At 44.5% G+C, this 19,699-nt stretch overlaps 1 protein-coding gene across 2 annotated transcripts; it reads left to right on the plus strand.

Annotated features, from left to right (window-relative positions):
- Nucleotides 1-626: 626 nt before the first annotated feature.
- NKAP (NFKB activating protein) lies at nt 627-18,634 on the plus strand. 2 transcript variants are annotated; one of them, XM_083159396.1, is made up of 9 exons: nt 627-962; nt 3,868-3,948; nt 4,032-4,102; nt 4,213-4,308; nt 4,859-4,910; nt 12,461-12,576; nt 15,823-15,901; nt 16,809-16,958; nt 17,803-18,634. In XM_083159396.1, exons 1-9 carry the CDS (start codon nt 706-708, stop codon nt 17,975-17,977), a joined length of 1,077 nt encoding a protein of 358 aa, XP_083015522.1. In that variant the 5' UTR covers nt 627-705; the 3' UTR covers nt 17,978-18,634. The 2 variants fall into 2 exon arrangements, with proteins under 2 accessions (XP_083015522.1, XP_083015523.1); XM_083159397.1 differs by having other exon boundaries at nt 4,216-4,308.
- The last annotated feature ends 1,065 nt before the right edge of the window (nt 18,635-19,699 follow it).

Raw genomic sequence — 19,699 nt, forward strand, 5'->3', positions numbered from 1 at the left:
AATGGATGACCATCGATGTGTAAAAATATCAATGGTCATCCATTGTATAGTTTAGCACTATCGAGGGCCAGTGGCAGAATTGCTATCGATGGTAACCATCGATGGCAATGGCAGCGACGGCCATCCCTAGGTGATAACCTGCCCTGCGTTAACGTGGCGGCTGGGTTTTAGTACATATGAAAATGCGATAAAACAGGGGTTTTACCACATTTTCAGCTTAGTACATCCCGCCCAATGTCTCCCTGAATTCAAAAGTGGGCTCTACACCCACTTAGATAGTAAAATATAAAAACCCATGTTGACCTTACCCATGTGAACCTAATGCTTGCCTTGTGTCAACATATTGACCATGTTGGCCTATTCAGGTGTCGACCTAGTGACTGTCCACCTATAGTGGTCGACCTAATGCTTCTAGACCGCATCTGATAATACAATGTAAAACATCCAATCAAATGTAATATAATTTAGCGCTGCTTAGCTATTTTTGTGTGTGTGGGTGTGTCTACATATTTAGTCGCAGCTTTTGTAGCAATCACGACAAGCGCCACACTACTAGTCCCAGAGGTTCCGAGTTCTTATTCTCATTCGCCGGTCACGCCCACCTGCCTGTTGACCCGCCCAGCGGTTGACGTCACGCAGTGGCAGTGCTTCCGGCGCAGGGGATGTTGTAGTGTAGGAAGTGTAAACAGCTGGTGATAGCCGGGCATGGCGCCGATACACCGATCTCGGAGCCACAGTCCGGTCTCCCCCCGGAAGCGGCGCCGTGACAGCGGTGACAGGTCTCCGGACAGGAAAACGAGACGTTCCCGGGAGCGTAGCATCAGCAATGGCCGCAGCCGTTCCAGAGACCGAGCCCCCTCCAGCAGCAGCAGCCGGCCGCATCACAGCAAGCCGTGGGGGAGCTACTACGAGAAGGGGAAGGAGGAGATGCTGCGGCAGAGGCAGGAGGCCTTCATAGCCAGGTACGTAGCCAGGGGCTAGATGTGAAGCGTCCGTCAGTGTGCTGGGATAATAACCACACAGGGGCAGCTGTATATTAAGCCTTGGAAAGAAAGTACTAACCAATCCGCTTCAAACTCAGGTGCTTGGCCAGTACTCCATCTGGCTTCGTACATCTGCCCCATAGGTGATGCATTTACAGGCGTAGTTGGAGATCTGTACCACATAACCACACATATGTTGTGCCATCATAGAGCTTCATCATGAAGCCAGTGGTAGTACTTTGTGTAGCAATAACTTTTATACCAAGCCCCCTCCCCTGAGGAAGACATATCTAGCATAGTCATGTTTGGCTTTTTATGACAAAGATCCTTACCTGGTTTGGCTTTTTCATACAACCCTTACATTATATGATCACCTCTCTGCCTGTAGACTAAGCAATGGGTTGCTTTCTGATTATTTTTCAATCTCTAATAGCACCCACCCAAGGTGTCTGCTGTCCCTTTTTAATGTTTGCCTTGGTCAAAGAACCATTGACTGAGAATCAGGTCAGCTCCTTCAAAATTTATGGCCACAATCAGTTAAATGGGGGTATTCAATCCCCCGCCACTATTTCCTACTGGGGAAATAGTGGCGGGCACCTTTTCAATGCTGTCTTTCCCGACAGCATTGAACAGGCATCTCGGCAAAACAAGCCTGGCTTTAAAAGCAGTCGGGCTTGTTTTGCCGAGAACAGCCGTGAATTGTGAAGCTCACGGCCGGATCTCGACGATCCATGGCTTCCAATATTGAACTTCTCCAATGTTCAAACTGAGGTTTTGATTATTGCTTCTTCACTACTTGGCATGACTTCTCCACTATTTATGTTGCTCCTGCTGGTGCTGCCTCTACATCTGTATTGTATTTTACCTATCCACATTATTTGACTATTCATAATCAAGTAAACTTGACTAGTGCGAATGTTTCTGCCATAATAAATGCTTGTGCCCTGTAATCTTCCTGCCACCTTTGATCCATTTCATGGTTCGGTTCCTTCCTTTTCTATTCCATGTTACTCTTTGCATTGCAATTTTTTTTTTTTATAAAAAAAATTAAGTATAAAAAAATGAATAAAATTAAATGCATTAAGAAGATAAACCACAAGATGTATATGTATGTATGTATCATGACTTAGCGTATTGTGCAAGGAATGTCTTCATGAGTAGATTGGAATATATCTAGACTATGAGCTGATAGATCACAACCCACAAAAGAAGCATAGATTGTTTCAAATCTTTGTGATATTTAATATGGTGGGAAAACAGAGTTTTGCCAAGAGGGACAGTGGATTACGGTATAAATGGTAGACAGTGTCTAAGTCAACAGTGACTAGGTCGACACCTTGAAATGATCAACATACCCAAGGTCGACACTGACAAAAGGTTGACACAAGCTTATGGTCGACATGAGTTTTTCTTGTTTTTTTCCTGTCTATGTTGTGAGTGTACCTCGTCCGTATCATGGTATGGTGCCAAATGCATTATATTCGCACTCTATGCCTACTTGGATAGTAATGTTTTAAAAACAAAATGTGAAAAACCCGTTCATAATATGGGGGATGAAGTGTTTGGAAATGGCGTCCTCTCCAAGTGTTGCCTCCTCCCCCGCCCACCGATGAAGTGCCTATGCCCCCGACTGACCTCAGCGACGCGGCAGTAAGCCAAGTCGCTTCGGGAGCTTTCCGACAGCAAATGCCGGGTGGCATCCGGGAGGGACCTGTGTCCCGATCCCAGGTCCGACCCGGCATTTATTGGGCAGTATTCAGTGTGATTATTCTCTGTGCATGCGAGCATTTTTTTTCGCTCGCCGTGTTTTTGCGGAGATTCTCCATGTTTGGAGACCCTCCGTCACGGCACTTTATACACTATTCAATGTGACTGATACTCGCCGCCCCTTGCGGTGAGTATCAGCCAATCCGGCGTATGAGGTGACGCCGCAGGGAGCCCAAGGATGGTGGCAGGCAGGGAGATGGAAGTCTCCCTGCCTGCCCCAGAACGTATGTGGGGGGGAGGTGGGCTTCCCCGGAAGCCAGGCAGCACAGGCTGCCCCCCTGGGAGAGCCAACAGGGGGCCAGGTATTCACTGCACCCGATCGTGCATATGTAATGATCGGGTGCAGTGAATATATGAATATCTAATCTCGGCCCCCTGCTGGCTGCTCTGTGTAAAAAAAAAAAAAAAATATATATATATATATATATATATATATATATATATATATATATATATATATATATATATATATATATATATATATATATATATATATATATATATATATATATATATATATATATTTTTTTATTAAATATATATTCATGTGCTATAAGCACATGAATAAAAATAGCATGCCCTTTCACAGATTAAAATTCCTTATTTTTTTACACCAAAATTAAAACAAAAAAACTTTTATTTAAAAAGTTCACATTCCACTTCTCTATGAAAAGATGGAGAATTGCTACACGGAGAGACACTGCGAAAATCACTCAGAAAGACGGCGAGAAGTGCACATTGAATAGGGTTGCTCGCTTTTTGAGACCAAAATTCTCCGTCCAACGCGAGAAAAGCACAAACTCGCCATAAAACAAGGCAAATTTTTCTCATTGAATACTGCCCATTGTCTGAAAGGGGTATTATTTAATATAATAAAATTAGTTTTGTAGTTTTTACACCAAACATCCTTGCAGCGTTGCCAGGTTATCATTTTATGGAACCTTAGCCCAACACACCCAACCATATTCCATCGAGTTTACACACAATAACAAACCTATCAAAGCAGACACTCTTTTAAAAGTGTCCCAAAACTAGTAGAATTGAGCACGCAACTCCATATACTGAAGTCATTTGGTATTCCAATATTAAGTTTTCATGTAATTTTATTTCTCTCCAGACGACTTAATGAAAGAGAGAGGATCGGGGAATTGGGAGCACCAGAAGTTTGGGGCGTTTCACCAAAAGTACCTGAACCAGAGTAAGTCCTTGTACTCCTTTATTGTGTAGTAAGTTTTTATTCGAAAACCATCTTGTTTTAAACTCACCCATTTGCTTCCTCAGCTCAGACGAGCACACACCTGTAGAAGAGGAGGAGAAATCGAAAAAGTCCAGTAGCTCTGACTCTTCAGAAGGTAGGTTCATACAGCCTTTCTCTTTTCCTTTAGTGCTGTTTATGTTCTGGATTTGTATTGGCTTCTTTAGGTTTCACAAGCATTTCTCTTTTTTATCTATGACTTTGTAGAAGAAAAGAGAAGGAAGAAAAAAAAGAAAAAATCGGTGAAAAAAAAGCGTAAAAAGCACTCAGAAGACAGTGAGAGCGTCTCAGAGTCTGACAGTGGTAAACGTTACTTTTCTTCAAGCGCTCATTTTGTTAGATTGCTGCCTAGAGTTGATGTCTGCAATTTGTGTTAAGTAGTTCAGCTCAGTGTCTCATTCCAGATCGTACAGTATGTGACCTCAGGTAGAATAATTACATTTTTGTATTTCTGTAACCGATAGACTGGTAAAAACTTTTTTTTCCCCAGAAGATTAAAACCGTTCATCTCAAATCTTCCAGGAATTTTTTTTGTTCAAGTGATGGGCTGAACACCTATGCTGTAGCATTAAGGCAGTCTTTCCTGCCCACCCAATGGAGCTTTTCAATTGTTGCTCCTGTCAGATGTGACCAGCTGCCGACACCAGCATTTCAGCTCGCACACCCCCCCCCCCCCCCCCAACCCCCAACTGAAGTGAGACTTTTGTGTTGTGACTGTCCCTTTACACTAATGAGCACTATAACCAGCATTGATTAAATGTCACCCCTGCGATCCACCATTACAAATAGTTATGGTATTTCCTTACCTTCTCTACAGATCGCCTTCCTCATCTATTTTATTTTTTGTTTTTAGACAAAGATACAAAAAAGAAATCAAAGAAAAAGAAGAAAAAACACAGAAAGAAGTAAGTTATGGACCAAATCTCTTAGAAGTAAACCTTCTTTTTCTTACGGCCAGTGGTGGATGCTGGGGTATGGGTATTCCGGGCTGGAGGTCCGGGCACCAAGGAGTACAAACTTCTTGTGGCTAGTGCAGCCCCAGGCTCCGCCCCCCTAATACCCCTTCCTGTCCTCAGAGACCAGTTTTTTTCCTTGGTGCTCTGAGGAACAGGCACCTCGCTAAGGAGAGGGCATTTTTAGCCCTAATTTACTTCAGTTTTTTTTTTTTTTTATTGCTGTGTGTTTTATTTTTACACAGCCGGCAGCGCAGCGCTGCTGCGGCTGACGGCAGAGCTTCTCCCGGCGTCTGGTGGACGGACCTGTCGGCCGCTCACACCAGACACCTCAGGCACTGGAGGGAGCTGCAGCCGGGAGAAGCGCAGGTAAGCGGCTTCTCACTTGTGAGGGAGCCGGAGTCGCGGCTCACACCGCCGGCGGAGGGGCGCCGCCGGAGGCCTGGCAGCAGTACTCAGCTCATGCTGAGTAACCGCTAGACCACCATGGTTTTTTGCGTAAGCATATCTCTCTCAGGAGGCGCCGTTTAGAGAGTTACGCTGGTGGTTCCAGGAGGGGACGGAGTATAAGAAAACTCCGCCCCCCTGCTCGCGGCAATAGCCTGTCCTGGGTTCCCGCCGCGAGCGCTCCTCTCCTCCCACCTGTGTCACAGCGGGGGCCATTTTAGCTTACTTGCTACCTGCCTGCTAAACGGAGAGGAGCTAAAGAAATCGCCCCCCTTTGCCTCCACTGTTATCAGTGACAGGTTGTATTATCCTCACCTCACTTTTATGGTGTAGGTGCAGGAAACAAAGTGCCGAATCCTGTGTGTATGGGTTGTGTGAGGAGTTGTATACTGCAGTGTTTTTTTCTGTCTTTGTTATTTTTCACAGTTTGTTATGTTAATGTGAGTATTCATATACCACATCTCTCTCTGTAGAAGTGCCAGAGAGTGCAGTATTAGGTCACTTATTCGTTTATATAGTGACTGACAATTCCACATACAATAGCGCTGGTGTTTAGTTAACTCAGGTTACTAATTTACTGCGATACATACACATATCATGTCAGCAAAGGGGAAATCCCGTAGGCCTGGTCCCGCTCCAGCGTTGCATGCATATACTTGCACAGTGTGCAAAGAAAATTTTGCTAGTGCAGAGCAGAACCACGCAGGCCTCTGTGACCGTTGCTCTCAGCCGGGGCCTAGTTCGCAACCCAATGCGGATGTTCCCTGCAGACCGGACTGGGCGGCAGACCTGTCCTCTGCGATGAGGGAATTAGCTTCCCAGCTGGCAGCGTCACGTAACCCCGCTGCCGTACCGGCACCCCAAGCCCAGCCCCAGCAAGAACCAGCATGGGTAGCAGGTCTATCTCAGTCAGTCCAGGGTTTGGTGCAGGTTTCATCCTCACTACAAAATGTCCTGACAGGGTCTAGTTCAAATAGACCGTCCAGACGTGAGGCAACTCAGCCTCTCCCACAGGACACAGATGATGATGCCGATGGAACTGGGGACGACCAAGATGGGGGCGCCATTGATTTAGTGGATGATGTGGACGCTGATACTGAGGATCACATGTCTCAATCCAGAGTGGATAGTCTAATTAAATTGATACGGCTCACCTTTAACATTAAGGAGCCGGATACTCAGGCCGCTGCAGAGGGGATAGATACTGAACCAGTGTTCAAACGCAAAAAGAAGGATAGTGCCTTTTTCCCTAAATCAAAGCAGTTGGATGACCTGTTTGAAGAGGCCTGGAAACATCCTAACAGGAAATTCCTGGTGTCCAAGCGGATTTCTTCCTTTTATCCTCTCCCAGACAGCCACAAGAAATGGGACGAACCCCCTCAGGTGGACGCCCACGTTACCAGGCTAATTAAGGCAACGGCCCTGCCCATACCTGATGTAACATCCTTAAAAGATCCAGTAGATAAAAAGCTGGATCAGTTCCTCAAGTCCATATATGTTAACGCAGGGGCTGCAGTTAGGCCTAGCTATTCGGCAGCCTGGACAACCAGAGCTATAGCACACTGGGCAGATGCGCTCTTGGAGGGCCTGCAGTCAGGGACTAAAAGATCTGAGTTGATGTCTTTTGTGGACAATATTAGAGAGGCTAGTTCCTACCTAAGTGAGGGAGTGTTGGATGCAGGAATTTTTGCATCAAAAATTTCGGCAGTATCGGTGGCCGCACGCAGAGCCCTCTGGCTCAGATCTTGGAAGGCCGATAATGATTCAAAGAAGGCCTTGGAGGCACTACCTTTTACGGGGGGCATCCTCTTTGGATCGGAATTGGACAAGATTGTCACTTCCATTGCAGCCTCAAAGTCGGCTTTTCTGCCCACAGGAACTGCAAAACCTAGGCAACAGGCTTTTCGGTTTTTTCGTCCCTCCAGGGGCAGATCACAGTATACAGGATCCTGGCCAACTAGGGCTCAACAGCCCTCACAAAAGACGCAGAAGTCCAAGCCCAAGCAGGGTTGGGCAGCTCGTCGCCAGGCCCCAAAACAGGCGGAAAAGCCAGCGGCCTGACGCCGGGCACACCAAGAAAGTGCCATGGGTGGGGGGTCGCCTTCTGGAGTTTGCGGAGACCTGGTCAGGTTCCACATCGGACTCCTGGGTGTTGGATCTAGTATTGCAAGGGTATGCTCTGACCTTTTGCTCCAGACCCCCAACACAATTCTTTACAACGGGCCTGCCACAGGACCCGCTCAAGGCAAGAGCCCTCGAGACTGCAGTCTCAACTCTGTTGGAACAGAAGGTGATTATACCGGTTCCACACTCCCAAAGGGGGACGGGTTTCTATTCAAACCTGTTCCTGGTCAGCAAACCAGACGGGTCCTTCCGCCCGATTTTGAATCTCAAGAAACTCAACACGTTCCTGAGGGTCCCAAAATTCAGGATGGAATCTTTAAGCTCCATTCTAAGCACTCTAGAACCAGGAGACCTGATGACCTCTCTGGACATACAAGATGCTTATCTGCATATTCCAATCAAGCAGGAGCATCAGAGATTCCTCAGATTCGCGATACTGGATCGCCATTTTCAATTTCGTGCGCTCCCGTTCGGACTCTCAACAGCCCCCCGGGTGTTTACGAAAGTCATGGCGGTGATGGCGGCTCGCCTGCACCTCCTAGGCATTCGAATTCTTCCGTACCTGGACGATTTACTGATAGTAGCGCAGTCACAGGAGGAGATTCAGGCCCACCTCCAGATGACGCTGGACATGCTCCAATCTCACGGGTGGATAATCAACTGGAAGAAGTCCAGCTTGACTCCCTCATCCACCATGGTTCATCTGGGGGCACTAATAGATACAGAGACCCAGAGAGTGTTTCTTCCCAAGAAGAAGATACAGGACATTCACTCACAAGTCCAGGTTTTTCTGTCGCAAAGCAGGGTGTCAGTTCATCTCTGTATGACACTAATGGGGAAACTGGTATCCACGTTTCCAATGCTGGAATTCGGCCAGTTCCACTCCCGAACACTCCAGCTGGCCTTGTTGTCTCGCTGGAACCGATCACACGCGGATTTGAAAAGACAGTTCCTCATCATATCAAACATGGTCAGACAGTCCCTACAGTGGTGGCTGCTGTCAGACAATCTGAAAAAGGGAAAGTCCTTTGCAAACCACAATTACATCATTGTGACAACGGATGCCAGTCTGGTAGGCTGGGGGGCTGTAACCCTAGATCAGTCATTCCAGGGCCTCTGGTCTCAAAAGGAAACAAAGCTACAAATAAATGTGCTGGAACTAAGGGCCATCTCCCGGACGTTCGAGCAGTCAGGAACCCTTCTTCACGGAAAACCAGTCAGAATACAATCAGACAACGCGACGGCAGTCGCATATGTGAACCATCAGGGGGGGACCCGGAGCCGAGCGGCCATGCGGGAAGTGACCCAGATCCTCATATGGGCAGAGAAATTCCTACTCACCCTGTCGGCAGTATACATTCCAGGAGTGTTGAACTGGGAGGCGGACTTCCTGAGTCGGCAGACGATCCACTCAGGGGAATGGTCCCTCCATCCAGAAGTGTTCACAATCCTGACAGGTCAGTGGGGAATGCCACAGGTCGACCTTATGGCCTCAAAACACAACAAAAAACTCCCCCGGTACGGAGCCAGGACAAGGGACCCACAGGCGTGTCTGGTAGACGCACTATCGGCCCCCTGGCCTTTTCAAAAGGTATTTGCATTTCCACCAATCCCTTTAATCTCCCGGCTACTTCGACGCCTCAAGAGAGAGAGGGTGACCATGATCCTAGTGGCCCCGAATTGGCCGAGACGATCATGGTACCCAGACCTGTTACAGATGGCCATGGCACCACCGGTTCCATTGCCCCTCCGGCCAGACCTCCTGTCACAAGGACCGTGTCTACACCCCGACTTAGCCAGGCTGGCTTTGACGGGGTGGCTATTGAAGAGTCGATCCTAAGCAGAAGAGGATTTCCCCCTACAGTGGTCAAGACCCTGCTGGCGGCAAGAAAACCATCGTCAGCTAGGGTGTACCACAGAGTCTGGCAAAGGTATTTTCTCTGGTGTGAGCCCAGGAGGTTCAACCCAAGGATATACAGGTTGGATAGGGTCTTAGGATTTCTACAAGCAGGCTTGGACATGGGATTGAGCCATTCATCCTTGAAAGTTCAAGTGTCGGCTCTCTCTGTCCTTTTCCAGAGGAAGATCGCTACGTCATCTACGATCCATACCTTTCTACAGGGAGCTCTTCACCTACAACCTCCCATACGTCCACCGGCAAACCCATGGGACCTTACCTTGGTGCTGAAGAGTTTGATGAAGGCCCCATTCGAACCCTTGGAATCGGTTTCTCTTTCATGGCTCACTCTGAAGACTGTTTTCTTACTAGCCATTGCGTCAGCGCGCAGAGTGTCGGATTTAGGGGCCCTCTCTTGTAAGGTCCCATTGCTCATCTTTCATGAAGATAGAGCAGTTCTTAGAACTAGACTGGACTACCTCCCAAAGGTTGTATCCCGATTTCATATAAATCAGGAAATAGTAGTACCAGTGTATAAAACAACCACAGAATCGCGGGATAACGATGTCTCTTTGGATGTTGTTCGAGCCCTAAAGATTTATGTGACCAGAACTGAACAGATAAGAAAATCTGATTCTCTCTTTGTCCTCTTTGATGCCCGGAAGCTGGGTTGGCCTGCTTCAAAATGCACATTGGCTAGGTGGCTAAGGTCGACCATAAGGCAAGCGTACTTGTTGGCGGGACGACCAGTACCGCATTCGATAAGGGCGCACTCCACCCGGTCTGTGGGGGCATCGTGGGCCCTGAGGGCAGGGGTCTCGGCGGAGAGCATCTGCAGGGCAGCCACGTGGTCTTCGGCTCATACGTTCATTAAATTCTATCGATTCGACACCTTTGCCTCGGCCGATGCGGCCTTTGGCAGGGGTGCCCTCAGTGCAGCTCAGGAGCGGTCCCACCCTTAGGGACACAGCTTTAGGACGTCCCATACCCCAGCATCCACCACTGGCCGTAAGAAAAAAGGGGATTTTTGGTTCTTACCTGTAAAATCCTTTTTTCAGAGGCCAAGGTGGATGCTGGGCGCCCGCCCTACCGCTCCAAATCTTGCAGTTATAGTTATAGTTCACATTTTAGTGTTCTGGTTTTTGAATGTTCAAAAGTTGAATGGTTCCCCTCTCCTATACCTGTTCCTCGGCTTGTTAAAGTTAAAAAACTGGTCTCTGAGGACAGGAAGGGGTATTAGGGGGGCGGAGCCTGGGGCTGCACTAGCCACAAGAAGTTTGTACTCCTTGGTGCCCGGACCTCCAGCCCGGAATACCCATACCCCAGCATCCACCTTGGCCTCTGAAAAAAGGATTTTACAGGTAAGAACCAAAAATCCCCTTTTTTAATGTATTGTAAATACCTATACATTAACTAGAATGTATGTAAAATAGAAAATGTAGTGTAAAGCTTAAACACTACTAGGTCTATTTATATGCGTAACTTAAAAATAAGACGTCTGTTTAGGAAAAAGTCACAAAAAAAGTATACTTGAATATTCTTCAATCATAGACAGATTAAGAAGAGTTCTCGTCCAATATTGTTTAATGGCACCATTCCTTGTGGTAATCCTTATAGAGAATATGAAAATATCTGAAGTGCAAAAATAATTGGTGATGAGCTCACACTCTGGAAGAAGGAAAGCGTAGAAGATCCTGGTCACAGCCAGCTTGCAGAGTACAATAAATGGCTTAGAGCTGAATAATATATGCAGTGTGCAAAAGCTGGCAGAATCTCTGCACATTCAATCCATTGCCCCACCCAGCCAGAGCAAACAGACAAGTTGGAGTATCTACAGTATGCAGAAAAAGTGTATAACTGGTCCGGAAGTCTGAAATGCTTATATAGCAGCTGCTCAAATCTGTTTTAGTATCTACAACAAGTATATCACTAATAGTCGTTAAGTAGACAGCCATGACTCCCAGCAAGGCTGTGTAGAGCCATGGCAGTGTGCCACATCCAAGTGTGATTTAGATCATTGTACGACTGTAGTTCTTGTAATACTTTCCACTCATTGTACAATTGTAGTCCTTTCAATACTTTAAGCTGACAATTATTCATGTGGTAATCACAATGTCAACCAAAGTAGCTTTAATAACTAAGCTTCAGTAACAGAATAAAGATGTACAGATGGAGCGCCTCGCAGTGAGTGCTGGGAATCGCCAGATGGAGATGCGTGAGTGTTCGCACGCTTGCGTGCGCCCATCACTTGGGAGCGGAATCCCCGCCCAACCACTACTGGTGGTTGGTGACATCAATGCTGAGACCGTTTTAATTGTATTTTAAATTAAAACTTAATAAAATTATGTTAAATACACAAAACCAAATTAATTCAAATTGTGCGTTTAATGAAAAAAATGAACTGATGTTATCTTGTTTGTCAGTCTAAGGCAGGGGTTCTCAAACTATTTTGCTCTGGGACCCCATCGGACCATAAAAATTATTACAGGACCCCAGCAGGTTATGACAGAATGGCCACCAGAAGTGTGGCTAGTGAAGTGACCGCTATTGTGACAGGGAGGCAGTGGGTAATAAGGGGATGGAAAAGGGGGGAAATGGGGATGGAAGGGGGAAGCAGAGGGTGTTTACTTAAAGAGTCATCCCCTGTCCCCCCTCCACAGACACATTAATCTGATGGTCAGCAACATGGAGTCGTGACCCCATGCTGAGGTGGTCGGGACCCACTTTGGGGTCAGGACCCACAGTTTGAGAACCGCTGGTCTAAGGGAACGTAATCGCAAATGAACATAAAGACACAATAGAAAAATAACAGAAATAAAACACTTTTACTACTTTACTACAAGTCCCAGCATGCCTTGCCACTGTTTTGCTATTAGGGTATGGTAAGACTATGGCAAGACATGCTGGGATGTGTAGTTTCACAGCAGCTGGAGGGCCACAGTTTGGACATGCCTGATATAAAGTGTAGAGCACTATCTACTTCAGTGTGTAGACATTCCGAGTTTGTTTTCTCTGAGACATTTTTTATTTATAGGAAGAAGTCCAAGAAAAAGAAGGGTAAGAAAGCCAGGAAGGAATCCAGTGAATCGAGCAGCGAAGAGTCCGATGATGAAGAAACGAAGGATGAAGATAACTGGGTAGAAAGAACAAGTATGTATTTTATTCCGTATATTGCCTCATAACATCCCACCATGTAGGTTCTGGGTGGAGCCAAACACCTGGTCAGATTTTACAGTTCTTGTTGCTGCACCACAAGTGGTACACAGCACCATGCATTCGCCACACATTACAACAATACAGGGTACATGGTACTAAATATCACAGTAACTGAAAAACTAAAACCGAGCACAGGTAACAATTTGCACTACATTTGTCAATACTCCCTACAGCTGAGATGTCAGAAAACAAGTGTTCTTGGTGTGCTACTAGTGTTGGGCAGCCTTTGGAAGAGATAACTTCTACAAGCGAGAGGTAAGACTGATATAGATGGTTGCTAGCTAGGAAAGAGCTGTAATAGAGAGAAGAGGGCTGTAAGAATAGGAGATAAGAGGGCCCTGCTCCAAGAAGCTTACAATTTTTAGGGGAGGGGGATACACAAAGGTGAAATGATGTGCAGGTGGAAGGTGGCCAAGTTTCGAGTGTGGCCTCAAAATGTAGTTAAGCCTTGAGATGTCCAGTAAATAAATAATAAGTTTAGTCACACTCTGGGAGAGGAATAACTTGATACTAGAGATGTTACATTGCAAGAACTGACAGGATTGGCCCAGAGAACGGACGTTTGGGGTGAAGGATGGAGGAGTTGAGAGTGACACTTGGATTTGTCTGAGAGCAAGTCAATGGTGACTTCGACCAGGGGAGTTTTAGTGCAGCGGGCGAAGGCTAGGTTAAAGAGGATCAATGATAGTCATCAAAGAGATATGCTGAAACGACAGCTGTATACAAGCCGCTCAAGTAGTTTGGAGGCAAACCGGAGCATCGAGATGGGATAGAAGATAGCAGATGAGGAATGGTCAAGGTTGAGTTTTTAAAAATAGGTGAGACGATATTGGAGCATTCCAAAGGAATTAAGGGTTAAAGGAAGTGATGGTTATTCCGCAAACACTGCATACAATACCTTTCTAATGAAGTTACATTTGGCTGAGAAGATACTGGGTCTGTGCATATGACTCCTTGCACTGTGCATACTTCGGAACATGTCATACATAAGTACAGTGCAGGAGTTTGTAAAAAGCACAAAAAAAAGGGGTAATTTAAAATAAGTAATGAATATATTATATAGTGGTACCTGTAAAAAAATCAGCGTTAGTAGTAATGTTTACACCCTTTTGGGGAAGACCTATATGGATTGGATGATACTGGTACTGACCCTTACGTGGTTTCCGTGGTGGTGGTATCTCCGTGTGGCAGGCGCAGTGTCAGAGCTGCCGCTTGATGTATTGCGGCTGTGTTACTGCGCGTCCGTGACTGCCGGAAGTCGGGAGTTTACCGGAAGTTTGCAGAGATTCAGGGCAGGTGTGGGAGCAGGTGCCAGTGTCCTCCTCGTGGGGCCAACGTGTTTTGTGCGTCCTGCGCACTTTTTCAAGGATGGTTTGGTTTTCCAACATTGTGGGTTTTTATAGGGAAAAACTTTATTGATAAAACGGAAGTTCTATTCCAGAAGTAAGGAAAAAAAAGTGGGAAGCGCATGTTCCTATCCTTATAAAATGGAGCTCTGACACTGCGCCCTGCCACACGGAGATACCACCACCACCGGAACCACGCAAGGGTCAGTACAGGGACAGTACCAGTATCATCCAATCCATATGTCTTCCCCAAAAGGGTGTAAACATTAATACTAACGCTGATTTTTTTACAGGTACCACTCTATATAATATATTCATGATGTTCATTACCTATTTTAAATTACCCCTTTTTTTAGCGCTTTTTACAAACTCCTGCATCAATCTATTATAAAAAAGCTGCTTAGATACCATAGTGCAGAACCACTAAACCAAACCATAAGTACGGGCATATCTTTTCAGGCACTTAGCTATTTAAGTGGTGGGGGATAACAAGTTTTCACGGGGTGGGAGGCGCAAAAAATGGGCTGCTTTGTCAAAGCTGCTGTGTACTGGAAAACGGGTTGTCACACCCGTGGGAAGTGAACAAAGCAAATAGAGGGTGTACACTGCGCTGGCAAGTATAGATTACAATTTAAATAATGGGTGGGTGCCAATATTAATCAGATTAAAAAGATTATTTATTACACAATAAAAAGGTATATAATCAATAAAAATTGGTGAACATATAAGTAACAACAATAGGTGGCAGTATAGTAATTTAGTATATGAAGCTTCTGGGAGGGAATGAGTATAAAAAAATCAGTCCATACGGTACCATATTTCTTTAAGGAGTAAAAATGAGATCCGTTCCTAGGATTCCCTCCCAGAAGCTTCATATACTAAAGTACTATACTGCCACCTATTGTTGTTACCTATATGTTCACCAATTTTTATTGATTATATACTTTTTTATTGTGTAATAAATAATATTTTTAATCTGATTAATACAGGTTGAGTATCCCGTATCCAAAATGCTCGGGACCAGGAGAATTTTGGATAACGGATTATTCCGTATTTCGGAATATTTTAATATTTCAATTATGTATTTTGAAGTATCTTGCATGTATGCTGTATAAACACATAAAATACACACAAATATATTTTATTTGTTCAAAAAACAAGGTTTCAAAACATGAAACAAATTTTGTTTCATATCTCAGATATTGAATTTGAATGCCAAGCAATCATTTTCTTGCACATATATAGTGCCAGTTACATATCATGTCACCAGTAGTGCTGTTACAAATGTCCCCAGTGAATGTATGGTTTTCGGAATAATTCGGATAACGGATACTCGGATACGGGATACTCAACCTGTATTGGCACCCACCCATTATTCAAATTGTAATCTATACTTACCAGCACAGTGTACACCCTCTATTTGCTTTGTTCACTTAGCTATTTAAGAATGAACAGGAATAACGGAGCATTAATAAAGGAGAATATATTCATTTAATTCCATGCAATTATGACTGACTTTGGTTCAACACATGAGGCCCATATCTCTATTTGAGGAGTCCCAGAAAACTGTGGCGCTCTTCAAAGCATCTGTATATTGTGCTAGGGAAGTAGCGAGCTGTGGCACTGTTCTGCTTATTGGAAAAGTGGGTAAACCAAGGATGAATCCTTTCCCAAATGTTTTGGCCATGTCTGATTGGCAATATCCAGCATCTGAGGTTACATTGTGTATGTTGGTTTGTAACTATTTTTTATTTTATGTAATGGTGTGAGTTCTTTCCCATGTTCAGCACTACAGAACAAATAATAGAAAAATGTTTATTTTATTTCCACACAGAAGTGAACATAGATGATGTGGAATTTGTTGGACCAGAAGCGCCAATAACCCATTTATCACAAGATGATAAACCCTTAAAGTAAGTCTAATGTCTGAGTTTTTACCGATATATTGTTTGGAACAAAGTTCGGCAGATCTTTTCTTTCTGGGTAAAATAGACTCTTAGGTTCTTGCATTGGCATGTTAATCCAAATTTGAGCATACCAAATATGTATATTATGTGTATATATTATGTGTGTGTGTACAGATACCTATTTGCAGCCACTGCCATACTCTTGCCTCATGCCAACATATTGCACCAGGGAGAACCTCAGGAGTGGGAGCAGTGGGCTGGCAGAGGTTATTCTTATGCTATTGTCTATTTGTTTCTCACCCAAGACAAAATTGATTTAGATTTTTTAGACTATATGCATAAACTAGTCGGTCACTTTTATCGGTCAGTGTGAGCTCCCACTGTGGTGAGTGGCCACAATCGTTCTATTCCGCTGCAGTGGCTGTCTTTACATCACAAGAATTAGTAAAATGACAGTTTTCAAGTCTCCCATTGCCTAGCTTTGTGTATTAAATATATACTATGACGTCAGCCAGGCAGCTGGAGATTAAAATAAAGCTTTCAGTTTCACAATACTTGCAATGTACATTTTCTATTTCATCATGGGGTATACTAGTATAATTGGAGATGAAGAAGTCTAAGCTTTCCTCTATACCCCACCTCCTGCCTGCAGTCTCCAGCTCATCTTTTGTGTCTAAAGGGATTTTTCACTGAACTTTGTATATGTCTGCCATTGTGTATATGTCATCACATATAAGTAACTAGTGCCCATTAGGTTTCCAATAGGACTGCAAGTGGGGGTGGGGTGACTTTTCGCACGTTTCCTCTTGCCACCTCTGGGTGCTGAAATGCTGGCGTCGGCAGCTTTTCTTCTAACAGGCACACTGTGTTTGAATTTCACTTGATTTATCAAAGAATACATTTGTTTCAACAGCTATGGACATGCTTTGCTACCTGGTGAAGGTGCAGCGATGGCAGAATATGTGAAGGCTGGCAAGCGTATCCCAAGGAGAGGTGAAATTGGCCTGACAAGTGATGAAATTGCCTCGTTTGAGAAGTCTGGCTACGTAATGAGTGGTAGTAGGTGTGTATATATTTCTGTTACTCGGCTGGGCTTAATGTACAGTAGGTGGCATCTATTTCAGCATCATTTATAAATGTATTGTTAAAGCTTTATTTTTTTCTAACGAAAACATTGAGTTGTTAAATTGGCTGTATCAACTGAAACGACTAAAACAAACTGGGGGGAAAATGATATTGCTGTGTTCAAATAGAGGCAGCCCCCCTTTTGGTAGGAAGGGGCTGCCACTATTAATGCTATGCATGACAACCATGGAATTAATCTAGCAGGCGTTGGTACTGGTGCATGTGCACAAGAGGCCATAGGACTGCATATGCACAAAACACCAACTTCTTTGGACTACATTGGCTGCATCCCATAGAAGCCAGCTGGGGCTGAGGATCAGGCAGGGAATGGCTTCCTACCAGTTTGGCAGTCCCATAGGCAGGTAATACCTCACAATGGGACTTCACCTGGTTGGGATGCTGGCAGTCAAACTCCAAACATCCTGATTTGAAGTATGCCAGGGTCTCTTAGCATTGGGCTGTGAGAGAGGAGGTTGGATTAGCTTTAGGCTCCACTTCGGATACACATTCGCACGCAGCCAAGTGAACGGACCGCATACGTGGAGCGAAGGCACGCCTATATGGCCACGAAGCCGTTGGACATAGCCATTGTCAAGATTCTGATCATCATAATGCCGATATGTCTACTGACCACCGGCATACTGACCGCTGGCCATCAGTATATATTCCCCCTGCAGAGGTGCTTTTACCCAAGCAATTGCAAAACGCTTGTAGCTAGGATTCAGATTTTTTCCTTATATTTGGAATGTGTACATGCTTAAATGACATTGTTTTCACTTCAGGCATCGGCGTATGGAGGCTGTGCGTCTGCGTAAGGAGAACCAGATATACAGTGCAGATGAAAAGAGAGCGCTGGCTTCCTTCAACCAGGAGGAGCGGCACAAGAGGGAAAACAAGATCCTGTCCAGCTTCAGAGAAATGGTTTACAGGAAAACCAAGGGAAAGGAGGACAAATGAGAACTGCTCACACTACACAACTTTTATACAACTGTCTGCTATAACTTCATTTTCTTGCTGTCTATGGAAGCATGGTGTAGACTTACATCTTCTTTTGGGAACTTCATCAGCCACGTGTTTTATTACATATTCATACATTCATTGAACTTTTCTATTTTACCTTTTTTTTTTTAAGTAACTTATTTATAAAAAAAAAACCTCAGGAAGCATTGTTAAAAATGTTCAATTGAGTATAATCAACAACCAATTAAAGTGAACAATTACCTTCCAAATCCAGGATTATCTTTATTTACCAAAGCACCTGAAAGCATAATACAGGTTGGGGCTTTCAGGTTAATGTTAATTTTACAGGTTTGGGTACAGAGGAGAAATATCTGTTTAGACCTAAAAAGTTGTGGATATAAAAGACAAATATATCCCGATTCCACGCAGTTTCTGGGAGCAGAGAGTGTAACATAGATCCAGTATTACACAATTGTTACATTGTCGCTTTTTAAATCTACAAGAACTTGATATGTTCAGCCTGAAAGAGGTGTTTGGACGTTTAAATGCGTCCTCTCTATTCTATTTATAAGACAATGGCTGTGAACAGTTTGTCTGAGTTCCGTTAAATAGAAAGGCGGTTTATTTTATGAATAAAATAGTATTACAAGTAGACCAAGTTGTATTTCAATATTCAGTCCTACATGTTTCTAGCCTGCACAGCTAGACCGTTGGCCTAAAGTCACTTGCGGACAGATCTGGTCTCTGTTTGACAAATCAAATCTTCTGTTTTGTGGGAGTGCAAAGACAGGATCTCTGTCTTCCAACGGAGGTTTCCTGGCCCTGTGGAAGGAGCTGAGACAGCTGGCCTGCAGGACATGATACTGAGAGAAGTTCACCTACCTCAAATTACATGTATAAATCTATTTGATTTCTTGCTTTGGCCCCATGCCATGATGGAAAGTCTGCATGTTTGCCCTATGTTTTTCCATTGAGCAACTAATTTAAACAAAATATAAGTGCAGCATAAATGGGGGCATCTCCCACTATGGGCAGCTCCCCTGCAGGTACACCAGCTTTGTTGTTTCTGAAGATGATTACAAACAATCCACTGGTTTGTTATTTGTTATACCTTTTTCTTATCCCCAACAGGTCATTTTCTGAGTAGCTTACGGACAACGCATCAATACTATTCTTATGCCCCGTACACACGGACGAGTTCAGCTTTGTGCTGAGCAACACCGAATTGCTCAGATCTCTCAGCACAGAGCACTGCATCAGTGACGTCTGCTGAGCAATTTGTCACTGCCTGTGTTCTAGTGGCACGCAGGGCCATGCATTGCTATCGCTATGGGGCATACACATACACAGAGAATTGTGCTTCATTTCTAAGCGATCTAGTTAGATCACTTAGAAATAGGGCTTAATTCACCCATGTGTATGCCCCATTAAGGAAAAGATAAATACAGTATTTGTGTTTTAAAGTTAAGGAATTTATTTGTCTATAAAATAAGGTGTGTGCACATGGTGCGGTTTTGCTATATAGTCAAAATTGTAAAGCAAGTTCCCCAAAACTTGATCATGTTAAGGGGGCTGCAATATCGATGAACATACCTGCGCGTTTAGTATGGCAAATAGGTATAGACTGTGCTGCAAAGTCTATTTCTCCTATATTGTAGCGAGGGTCATGCTGCTCAATGCAGCATAGCCTCATATAAACCTATTACTTAGACAGTAAAT

Source organism: Crinia signifera, chromosome 9, assembly GCF_055691185.1.
Source record: "Crinia signifera chromosome 9, ASM5569118v1, whole genome shotgun sequence".
NCBI lineage: Eukaryota > Metazoa > Chordata > Amphibia > Anura > Myobatrachidae > Crinia > Crinia signifera.